This window comes from Electrophorus electricus, unplaced genomic scaffold (assembly GCF_041902795.1).
Source record: "Electrophorus electricus isolate QZ-2024a unplaced genomic scaffold, ASM4190279v1 Scaffold64, whole genome shotgun sequence".
Lineage (NCBI taxonomy): Eukaryota > Metazoa > Chordata > Actinopteri > Gymnotiformes > Gymnotidae > Electrophorus > Electrophorus electricus.
In genome coordinates, this window is record NW_027658781.1 from 452,088 (window position 1) to 464,065 (window position 11,978).

An 11,978-nucleotide genomic window follows, 5' to 3' on the forward strand; every position below is an offset into this window, starting at 1 on the left:
TTTAAAGGAACAAAAGTAGCTAAACGTCACAGGCCTTTGAATGCTGAACCACGCCCACATCTTAAATAAAAGACTGCTGGCTGCTTCCGTGGTGTGCACACATAATCACAAATCAGTTTCAGAGTGAAAGCGTGCAGCATGTTTAGTTCACTGTTGCTTTGTGTTTAAGCTGAACGTGGGAGATGATTAAACTGCTGGCAGAAACCTTCCCTCTGTTTTTGTGTGCTTACTTTGTTCACCTTGTATCCTTAATAATAACAGACATGACTGACCACATGTGTCCCTGTGCTCAAACACAAATGTCCATTTAATAAGTGTCCATATTTCATTACATTCTGGACCTTTGGTTTGGTGAATGCTTAACTGCATGTTACATTTGATCCACATATTGCTGCATACAGAAGTTAATGCTAAAATCATCATATTTAGGGTGTCTCTTGGACATCTGCTTATCCATTTATATATTACATAACATTTCACACAGTAAAATGCTTGCACAAAATTAAATGGTAATAACTATTTAAAAAAGTATCTGTGTCAAGTACTCTGTGGTCAGAATATCCCTTACAACAAAAGGAAGTCTGGGCAGCCAGTGAAGAAAAGACTATTAGAGGCACATTGTATCTCAGCCAATCATTCAGGACTCTGATAATTCTGTGTTGTTATTTTGGGTTGCTCAAAAAGACCATTTTCACCTTGGAGCCTCACGGCAACACACACACACACACACACACACACACACTTAGCATGCTCTGCAGTACTGCGTGATGTTCACATTCATTTCAGTTCTTGGCCACCTCTTTTTTGTTCAATGGCAATAAAAATGTATGTTGGTCTTATAAAGTGATCATTATTTACTGATATATTTACTAAATGATTATCAGCATTCAGCTACCTTTGAATTACTGCATCTTGACATGTTCAGCTACAATAAAAATCCCCTCCAGGATACATGGTTTATACTCCAAAAACACTGCCTGTGCACAGGTGATAAAAACCTTGATATAGAGGAAGCCTGCAAAAATCCTATAGCGGAGAAAGGTTCTTGTGGTTGTTCTCGACAAACAAGTTTTTGCTGACAAACTGATTTCAAGATTATTCAGACCTGTATAGTAACGAGATAGTGCATGAAATTCTTGATTAACTAATTGTGACCTGGTCAAATGCAATGTAGCTCTGTGCTCAGAGAGCTCAGTGAAGAGAACTCTGACATGATAATAATTTGCTCATTTAGACAGTGATTATTATTCATGTGTAACATTTGCTTGTACTTGACGCATGGTTTGGATGAGTTGATTGGAAGAAGCAAAATTTCGACAATACTATTTGTGGACTCTTACCTATTTGTTCTAGCCAAAGATACTTTAATTGTACAATTAATGCACTTATTTAAGTTTCTTTGGATAACAGCATCTACTAATTTCCATAAATGTAAATATAAATGTGAATGATGGAGTTTGCCTCTCATGCAAGTTAATAGGCAAGGCATACAGATACACAGTTTTTTTCTCCCTCTGTTTCTCTGATTGTGGCTGTGTCCACCCCTTCCACCCAAACTTGCCATCTCGCTAAGACCATCATTACAGAGTGGCGCAATCCAAACCCAAGCGGATAATGGCCTCTTCTGCCTGTGGAGGACTGATGATGAACTTCTGAACTGCTCTCCGGCAACAATATCAATCAATTCCCAGAGATCAGAAGGTGTCGGAGAAGAAGCAGAAATGGTATGCATCTCTAGCTCCCAAGGCAGCAGTGTTGACTTTACTGTAGGGTTTCTTTGATCCTGCAGCACTTTGATTCACAGCTCTCTCGCCCTTTTAGCTAAACATATCATTGGAATTTCGCTCTTTGTTCCTGACAGGCCTTGTCTTGGCTCGCCTCTTCGTCAGACGTGCGGCCCCTCCGAGAGGAGGAGTGCACGCCCTAGCCGGCGAGGAATCGAGCAGCATTTCTCAAAGAGTTCCCCCTGCTTTGACTCCCTAACACTGCCATTCACTTTCGGTCGCTGTCATGATCTCTCCTGGCTGGACAGGTGTCCCATCCAGCTGCTAGACAGGCTGTGGATGGTCAGTATATGCTGAGGTGCTGAGTGCTGACTGACAAACTCTAGCTGGATCCTGTATATAAAAAAAGCATCAACAGGAGCAGCAACGACAACAAAACAACAAATAAAAGGTTTGTGATTAAGGAAATAGAGGCCAATTATTTATACGTACTGAGTTACAAAGGTTTGCAGCACATTTTGTTTTTTGCCAGCCGCAACACTGAGGATGTTTATACAATAAGGGTATATAAACAACCAATGGCAATTTATTTGAAATTAATATAAATTTAAAAAAGGAAAAAATACATTATACACAGTTCTCTGACATTTCAGCACTCCCTGTTCACCCACAAGTATTCTCTGGTCGGCTACAGAAGCACAATTTCACTATCTGTTACTCTTAAAAATTCATCTAAATATTTAAGACCACATAAATGAGTCAGTACGCTGGTGTCATTGGTAAAAAAAAAAAAACCACACACACACAGGCATCACTATTGTTTCTGTCAAAATGCAAACAACAACAACCACCCCCCCCACACAAACAACCACAACCCCCGCCCCCCCACACACACACAACCACCCCTTCCAAGAAATGTACAGAAATAAGAAATAGAAATATCTGCAAGAGTTCACATCAAACAGTCCAATGGCATGTTTAGAGCATTCAGGTGGTATCTTATGACATTCTAACAGTCTGATACAACAAATTAAACAAAAATACCATAATATTATCATTATATATATGCAGCACTTACCCTTCTAAAAACGTTCTCCACATTTCAGACTCCTCTTAAAATAGATTCAACTCTTTTTACCCCTCATCAGTCTACACACAATACTCCACAAAGACAATACAAACAATGATTCTTGGAACATTTTATAAATTAACCAAAAGCAAAAACCTACAATGTTGTATTTATGCAGGTATTCAGATCCTCGGTGCTGACAGTCAGTTGAACTCTGGTGGAACCGACTTCTACCATGCTCCCATGCTTCCACAACTTCACTGGAGTCCTCCTGTGCCTAATGGAATGGATTGGACATAATTAGGAAAGGTAAGATCTCACAGCTGATGGTGTATGTCAGAGTAAAAACCAAGCCCTGAGGTTGTGAAAATTGTCCATAGACCCGCAAGACAAGATTGTTTCAAAGCACAGATTTGGAGAAGAATGCAAGAACCTCTTTGTGGCCTGCAATGCCCAGGAGCATTGTAGCTTCCATCATTCTCAAATACAAAAACTTTGGAACCACTAACAGTATTCTTAGATCTGGCCAATCATCCTGGGCATGAAAGTCAAAAGAATCCAATGGTCCTCTGGTTTGATGAGAGGTGGATTGAACAATTTTCCCACAATTCCCAGTGGCATGTATGGAAGAAAGCGGACAATGAGCATCACCCTATGAATACCATCCCTACAGTCAAACATCTAGAGGCAGCATCATGCAGTGAGGATGTTTTTTCTGTGACAGGGACTGGGAGACGAGTCATGATAGATGCAGAAAAATATAGAGCAATCCTGCATGAAAACCTTTTCCAAAGTGCCCAAGATTTCAGACTGGGGTAAAGGTTTACATTTCAAGAAGACCCTGACCCAAAAGCATACTGCCAAGAAATAGCAGGATTAGTATCAATAAAACATTTAGAGCCATGGAATAGTTCAGCCAGAGTGTGCACTCGAACACAATAGGGCATCTCTGGAGAAACATGAAAATGTCTAAGTACAGACGTCCATCCAACCTGGCTGAGCTTGAATGATTCTGCCAAGAAGTATGGGAGAAATCTCCAACAGGAAGGTTTGCCAGGATTTTAGGATCACTTCTCAAGAAGACTTGAGTCGTTGCTGCCAAAGGTGCTTTAACCAAATACTAAGTGATAGGTCTGAATGCTTATTTAAATTGAATATTTTATTTTGAATAATTTTACAAAACATTCTAAAAACCTGTTTTTACTTTGTCATTGAGGAGTATTGTGTAGATTGATGTTGAAAGAAAATGTTTAAATGCATTAAATTCATACCAAAATGTGGAAAACTGGAAAAGGTCTGAAAACTTTCCATGTGCACTGTACAGTATATGTAGCAGAATACTCCAACTATTGCCTAAAGGCAGGTGTGCACCTATGACAAGGTGAGAGATGGTCCTCTCTGAGAGTGCAGGAAGTTTAGTCCATCAGCCTTTTTCACTAGGCTGCATTTTACATACTCAGACTCTCTCTATACTCTTTAAATGTCCCATGGTTCCCAGCATGCACCATAAAATTACAACCTGCACTGCCAACTCAGTTTAGGTCTCGAGTGAAACCTTCTTTTTTTTACTTTCATGTTGAGGTGGGTGCTTCGTAAAAAAAATGATATTCAGTGGAAAAGCAAGGAGAAAGGAGGCAGGCAGATAAAATCAAAAGCTTGGAGGTGTATATGTTTTCTAAATTGTGCTTTCTAACCTTAGACGTGGGAGTGGTTGTTAGTAGGACTTATCTTGACTATTAGAATGTTACATCCTTACTAGAATCACTGGAATCAGTCCCATATTGGCAAAGGGTATAGAATGTGTCAAGAACAGTACAATAATTTCCGTCTACAGAAATGAATAACCACACAGATGTGATGAGGTTAGGTTTACTTCTATGAGTCACACTATTGTGGGTGGTATAAATGTTTCATGTATAACTGCCAGTGGTCTTTCCTAATTGTATTGTGCACTAATTTGAAATGACTAATGCACATTTTTCCTATGTTTGCAGCTGTTGCTCTCTCTCTGTTCTGTCATAAGACTTACTTACCAAAACAAAGTCTAGCATGCTATTAATGGTCTGCTTTTAGCTTCCTCCTGTGTTTGTAAAATCTCCTATATTTGTATGCTGGAGAATATTTTTAATGTCATTTTTCACATCACCATTTTGTGAATGTGCTTATGCCGGTGGTGCTGCTGTACACTAATACTGTGGCAATTATGGTGTAAAATCTTACATGTAGAGATGATTAGGCAAACCTGCAACATTATCTGAACTTTGCTTTGTTCTTTTCTTACACCGCTCAATATCTGGTCAATCTCCTTTCACACATTATGTCACTGTGGTAGTTTTGAGGTTTTTAAATACCCAGGCATGGAATTCAGAGAAATTACCGATAGGTAAAGTTGATAAAATTAAGGAACTAATGCAAGTATTGTTCTTGGAAACTGAAGTTATGAATCAAGGGGCGCATGACTGAAAAGTTCCCAGCAAAGGTTACCTCAAATGTTAGTTCCTATGAAAAGTCATATAAATGACATTTAGAAACACCCATTTGGCTGATTTTCTAATTTAATATTTTTTTTTTTTAAGAATAAACTGCATTTTGAAAAGGAAACTAATGTTCTTGATATATGCATAGAAAAAGTTATTTGAATTTAACAAAGAATACATTTATTTAAATTATTTATATTTTAAACTCTAAATAACCTTGAATTGATAATCTATTAAATATTATTTTTGGAGACCTCAACAGTTCACAGCTGAAGTTTAGCATTTGTGAATACTGGGATTTCTTTCAGGATTTGCTTTGAATATTATTACTTGCTGATTATTGACACTGTTGTTTGTAATCTTTGGGTCATGATGTGCTTTCTAATAGTTGTAAAATATTTGATTTCTGCTACTACAGGCAATCTTTAAGGTCTTCATAAGGAGCACTGATAAAACTAAAAGACACAACTACCATTTTTATGTACTGAATTTCACATTGCATAAGATTACTTAGAGCTGTTTGTAAACTAGATATGTCAAACTTACGAATATGGAATAAACGTTTGAACTAATAAATATTTATTAATAATAGTTTCAAAAATGTTATATTACAAGTAAATGCAAACATAAGAAGAAAAAAAGGATTTTGACTAATAATCAACCATGAATTAGCCAAGAAATACATCATGTGTAGGTGTCGACAGCTGACTTATGAGTTCAGAACATCTTCAGAAAAGTGACTCACTTGGCGTAAGAGAACTGTAAGTTACTGGGACAGAGGGTCAGATGTTTATGCTGCGCTAAATCCTTGTGGAGTTTAAAATGTTGCTTTAATGTCAAGAGTATGTTTGATGTAGCAGTGCACTGAGCTGTCCCATGAAGAGGCTACAGTAGGCGCACAGAGGAAGGAAGTAAGGGTGGGAAAGAAGTTTAGCCGTTGTGGTACGGTGTAGACTCACTGTAATCCTGTCCTCACATGGCACAGGGTGAGGGCTTCTTGCTGACAAAGGGCTAGCCATGAAGACCTGGAGGAGCTGGCTACGACTAGCCCTGTCTGCGGTGCTCTGCTTCCAAGCCAAGGCAGAAAACTCTACAGTAGGTAAGTGCATTGAATATCTCCCTAGTACTGTAGACACTGTACCTTTATGTAAATTATAATGTTATATTACCATTATAATTATGTATAAAATATTATATATAACATTATGTTTAATTAAGAGAGTTAAATTTTCTTAATCTAAAACTTAATATTAAAGATAGTTTAGATATTAAATAATTAAAATTATTATGTGGAACATGGTTTAAAAAATGAGTCTGTGAAAACTTGGTCTTGGTGATTATTCCTTTTAATGAGACAATCATTTATGTAACTACAAACTAAGCATATAACTAATTCTCAGATTTACAAGGGATATGTAATAAGCAAGGAAGTCAGACTCAGACAGGGAGAGGAACATTACCACAAAGCCATTAGCTATGTTCGCGCACAGGAGGATATGCTCTAGCAGCTGATGCAGCTTTGATAAGATTTGGTGCGTCATGGCAAGTACTAAGAATGGAGAACCACATCAATTATCTCTGAAGCACAGTGTTGAGCCCACAGGAACTCAAAAGTCTTGTGCATAGACAGAAAAAGTCAACTTGCTGTAGAATGAGACAGCTTTACTCTGCGGTAAACTTGGAATATGACACTTATTACAGCATTTTAATTTCTTTTTTTGTCAACCCAGAAACATTTAGTATGGTGATTAAGAACACGTCAAGTATTATAAATGTGACATGGAAAAAGCCAGATGAAACTGTGAGCGACTCATGCTACAGGACGCACATACAGTATAGGCAATACTGTGACACATCCTGGAAGGTACTACTATAGCTCGAGTCATCTTATTTCGCCATCCGTCTGAATACACTGTTCTGATCAGTGTTCGATCATATTCTTTACAGAGCGTTACTGACATTCCAGGGTTCTTCTTCCAGCTGCCTGCTCCAGATTTGACAAAGAATTATGTTTTCAGACTAAGGATGAGGCTGTATTGTATCAACAGTGAGTGGAGTGAATGGAGCCCAGAGAAATACTGGAACAATGACACAGGTAAAAGTGTCTCTCCTTCAGTCAGGCTGCACTTTTCCTATTGCTATAAATCACTGTTGGATAAATATTGCCATTTAAAATAATGCTGAATAGAAATGTTTTCTGCGCTCAAGTCATCCAAGTAATCAGCTGTAGACACTGGAGTGCAGATTCAGAGTTTGTTGTTTGTGTGTGTGTGTGTGTGTGTGTGTGTGTGTGTGTGTGTGTGTGTGTGTGTGTGTGTGTGTGTGTGTGTGTGCATTTTAAACAGATCTATGCATTGCTAAAACATCTGTTAACATCAAGAAATATCTGTTGGTAACTCTGCTTCTGATGGCAGGGTTTCTGCTGTTCTTTGCCATTACACAAGAGCGGTGAGTCTCATCCTGTCTTATTCTCCTCTTGCCCCACACCTGGAACAGTCTTGTTTGTTCCCATTTATTTTTTTATTATCAAGAGCAGTAGGCAAGAGTGTTGTCACTCTTAGGCTTATGTGTTGTCATAAATCTCTCTTCAAAGGGTAAGAAGACTTGTCCTTCCTATTATTCCAGATCCAAAGCACACTCAGGAGACCATCTTAAACGTTGAGGAACTTCAGGTAAGCACCAGCATGGGTGCTGTGAAAACAGCAGCGTAACATATCTGCCCGTGACCCTTTCCAAGTACCTAATTCACCAATTTTCTCTTCCTCCTGAAGTGGTGCAGTAGCTTTCCAGGTGCATGTGAAGAGTGCAAGACAGCTGAGATCCTGGTGGTGGAGGAGACTGAGATCCCCGAGATTCCTGAATCCACACACACAGCCTTCGACAACTACGACCGTGACCTGACCGCCAATTCCATCAATCCGTACTCTCCGGTTCCACTAGAGCAGACTGTAGCACTGATATGTCCTCACACCACACCAGGCTACATTGTCCTCTAAGCATTACCCATGCTGAGTTATTCTAAATTATGCATGGATAACTTGATGGGGTATTGCAGTTCATAGATTAAGTGGCTTTCTGAAAAAGCCACTTAATCAATCAGTATTACTCTGCCCATCTCAGTGTGGCTGTATGATGTTGTTTAGGAATATATATTTTTAGCTAAAACAAAACGAAACCAACGGCACAGCCCATTACTCCTTTCTGTGTCTGTGAGATTCCCCATTTAATAACAACGATCGCTGTAGCCATTATATTTGGAAACGAATGTTCATTTCGTTTGCAATACTACGTCTGACCAAAAGAGGACACTCTTACTATTCTCATGATCGCCAGACTGGCTGAGGCATATCAAAGGCACGGAGGAGCGCGCTCTTCTCGGCGTCGCAGCCTGCCGTAAAAGGAGGATGTAGGTTAATTTGAAGGCTGATTTAAAAGATTAATGCGTATCTGCCTGCATAATAGATGTGTAGCTTCAGTGTGACGCCATCACGAAGCCCGGGCCGGGGAGGATGTGCCGCCGCCACGTGCTCCTTGGGGCCGTGATTGATGATCGCGGGACAGAAGGCAAACAAGCGCGCGCGGGAGAGGATCATTCAAGCGCGCATTAAGGGACGCTCTTGTAAAGTTTAGGATTCCTTATGTTCACACGTGTCTAAACCTTGACACGTTTGACCAGAGCGCTTTCGTAGTTATTCTGTTATTTCGGGCCCTGGCTGCACGGACACAGCTGTCTACATTGCGTTTCATTAGGCTACTGAGTCAGCGCAGGCCTATTACAGCCATATGAAGTACATCCAAGAGCCTTTGTTGACACTATTCTCATTCAGCCATGAAAACAATTTAGACTCTATAATTGAGTGTTTTCGTTTATTGGCATTAAGAAACTGTTTTGTTTCTGGAATTATTTGAGGCCTCCTAATAAAGTTTATTTGGGCCTTCTCAACGGCACATTGGATGACGAGACTGGACAGACCGTCTGCATTTGCTTGCGCAAATTTCACCGAACTCGTCACATCACTCCGTAAAATCTAGACTGTCTTCCACACTTGACTGAACTTAATTGTATGCACTCAGACTGTGAATGGGATCAGTTCTGTCAAACACAGGGAATTATACGGGTCTGTCAGGTCTTACAGCAAATCCCAGAACCGAAGGAATTATATTTCTGACATGTACTACAATAATCATTTTATAGACTCTTAGACCTGTCGGATCGTGAGTTTTCATACCAGAGAGGACCAGTGAAGACCTCTGCATCAGAGAGCCTGCCTTTGAAAATATGAAAGGGGATATGCTAATGTTCTTTAAGAAGTCTATGACAGACTGTGTGGTGAGAAAAGTGTTGTGAGTGTGGAATTATTTAGAAACTAGGCATGCTTGTTAGAAGTAGGTTGTGACTTGTGAGCCAAGGATGTGTCACTTGCATTCTTTACAGGCCTATAGCTCTACAAAAGCTCATAAATGCAGTGTTGACCAATGAACAATCTGTTCTGATCCATTCAGAGATCTTGAAATATTTTTTACTTCCCAACTTGTTACTCGGTCACTCTAATTGAGCTTTTGAACTTGTCAAAACTACAATGCTTTTTTTTTCTTTTCTTTTTTTTGGGGGGGGGGGGGGGTGGGGTGGGTGATTTTTTTTTTTTTAATCAATGTTTCATCTTTCTTCTTCCAACCAACTGTTCTGTGGTGTAAACTCCCTTTGATGAGCAAGCCTGCAGCCTGGGGGTGGATGTGATTGAGCAGAGTGGAGAATACACTACTGTGCTCTATGGCAAGCACCTGAGCACAGACCGAGGGGGGTGGGGGGCACGTAAACCCTGACCACAAAATTCTTGTGAAAACAAAGATCATGTGCCAGAGAGGTGGGGGAATTACCTGGTGATCACAGCAGCTGTGCTCTAATGAATGGAAGAGCAGGGAGGCTTTATTTAGGTCAGCTAAAAGTTATCAGGACCATTGTCTGGATTTGACTTGGGCCTTAACATTTTTTTTCCCCTTCAAGTTCTTCCAGCACCTGAATGCCCAGGAGCAAAACTCTCGTGGATAAATATGTAGTTGGGGTGTTATTTTGTGCCATTTCGGAAGGATGCCATCTTGAGAAAGTCTGCTGCTTGAGCCTTCCTGCTTTAAATGCTGTTTCCTCAACCAGCTGAACTGCTCATACCACCTCCAGGTTGCAGGAGAGTAGCGACAAACAGCTTGCTCAATTAATAAATTAACCTCACTAAATATGGCTTACAGTCACGTTTCTTTAAAACTACTTAATGATAATCAACACCCTAACAATGACATTTTTTGCACTTTATACTTTTAATTATGTATTGTGCTTTCCTGGCAAATGGGAATGAACCTCAGTCCCTGGTGGATTGTTCTCTTAAACATTTACAGTGGTGTGTGTGTGTGTGTGTGTGTGTGTGTAAGTAAGTGTATGTGTGTCTGTGGATGAGGAAGTGAGAATGTCTACTGTCACTAAATGAGCAAAAACCAGCAGTGATGCACACATGCACACGCACACACACACGGAGACCCACGTGCGCACACGCGCGCGCAACGCAGACCACGTGCAGACATGCGGCACAGGAGCCTCACTGGAATGGCATGTTTTATTTATTGTAATGTTTTACTGTGGGAGGATTCATTATCATAAGGGCCCCGAGACATTCGGCACAAAGCGCCAACCACCATGCGCTCTTTACTCGCTGCCTAAAGAACCGCGCAGGTGGGGCCATGACTGCAGCTGCGGCACGATCCAAGACGAACTGCAGCGACGTGACAGAAGTTGACAGTGTCAAAGAAACACCGCCTCTCGCCCATAAACTGTCCCTGAAGCACACGCTTACGGGAGATGTAAAACACCGCCATCTCTTTTCCACCAGCGTTGTTATTGGTGCCATCACTGTGTTTTTAATATGGTACGTCTAGCCTGTCAGGGGCCCCAGGCAGTAAATGGTTGATGACAAACGCAACTGTTGGCAAACCCACTGGAGGCTGACCATACTGTACCTGCGCTGGGCTCCATTACACCATTTTATTCCAAAGCATAAAGCAGCAAGGGCCACTGCCTGTTCTGCTGTCTTGGCCTGTTCTTTGGTGTAGGTTTGCATGAAGGCGTGTGTGTGTGTGTGTGTGTGTGTTTATTCATGTGGGCATGAGTGTGCTAAAAAAAATTGGACGGAGGATAAACGATGTGTGGGATTGTATCTTAAAAACTCAGTGAACTCTGCAGAGGCTTTCTTCTTTTCTTTTCAATTATTTAGAGTTAAAGAAAAGAGATGTGAGATTCAACATCTTTCCTCTGAAGCCTCAGTGCTTGAGACGAATGAATAACATTTATACAGTTGCTTTACCAAATAGCTGGAAATGGAAACAAACACCTCCTCGTTTTGGGATCTCAGCTCTCTCCGGTCTCAGCGAGCCCCCTCCCTCAGTGCCGACGCAGTCTCGTGGAAAACTCCTCCTGTCCACACTGCCTGGAAATGATGACAAACGCCTAGGAGTTTAACGTATTCGGGGATGTTGTAGGCAAATATTCCCACCTTTCTTCCATCCTCGTCTCCTGTCTCCTGTTTCCAGAGGAGGCAGCTGGTGAGGAAAAAAAATCAACAGCTCCTTCACCAACCTGCCGCAATTTAATTTTATTAGCGCTTAAAAAGAGAAAACTTTCACACCTCCTACAGGCATGTCTTAACTCCTTGCACTTTGGCA

The 11,978-nt window shown here is 40.6% G+C and overlaps 1 protein-coding gene across 5 annotated transcripts; it reads left to right on the top strand.

Annotated features, from left to right (window-relative positions):
* The first annotated feature begins 6,057 nt into the window (after nt 1–6,057).
* On the top strand, nt 6,058–9,867 carry LOC145656223 (uncharacterized). Of its 5 annotated transcripts, none has more exons than XM_081709591.1 (6): nt 6,058–6,369; nt 7,001–7,134; nt 7,218–7,365; nt 7,616–7,718; nt 7,864–7,942; nt 8,042–9,867. In XM_081709591.1, exons 1-6 carry the CDS (start codon nt 6,288–6,290, stop codon nt 8,264–8,266), a joined length of 771 nt encoding a protein of 256 aa, XP_081565717.1. In that variant the 5' UTR covers nt 6,058–6,287; the 3' UTR covers nt 8,267–9,867. The 5 variants fall into 5 exon arrangements, 4 of the variants coding, with proteins under 4 accessions (XP_081565717.1, XP_081565718.1, XP_081565719.1 ...); XM_081709592.1 differs by having other exon boundaries at nt 7,685–7,718; XM_081709593.1 differs by having other exon boundaries at nt 6,058–6,365.
* Nucleotides 9,868–11,978: the final 2,111 nt, after the last annotated feature.

What these genes read in the sequence shown, in the direction of transcription:
- LOC145656223 (XM_081709591.1), top strand. Translation starts at nt 6,288, where the DNA reads ATGAAGACCTGGAGGAGCTGGCTACGACTAGCCCTGTCTGCGGTGCTC. An exon ending in ATACTGGAACAATGACACAG is followed by an intron (nt 7,366 to 7,615) that starts GTAAAAGTGTCT and finishes CATTTTAAACAG; the next exon opens with ATCTATGCATTGCTAAAACA. An exon ending in TTTGCCATTACACAAGAGCG is followed by an intron (nt 7,719 to 7,863) that starts GTGAGTCTCATC and finishes CTCTCTTCAAAG; the next exon opens with GGTAAGAAGACTTGTCCTTC.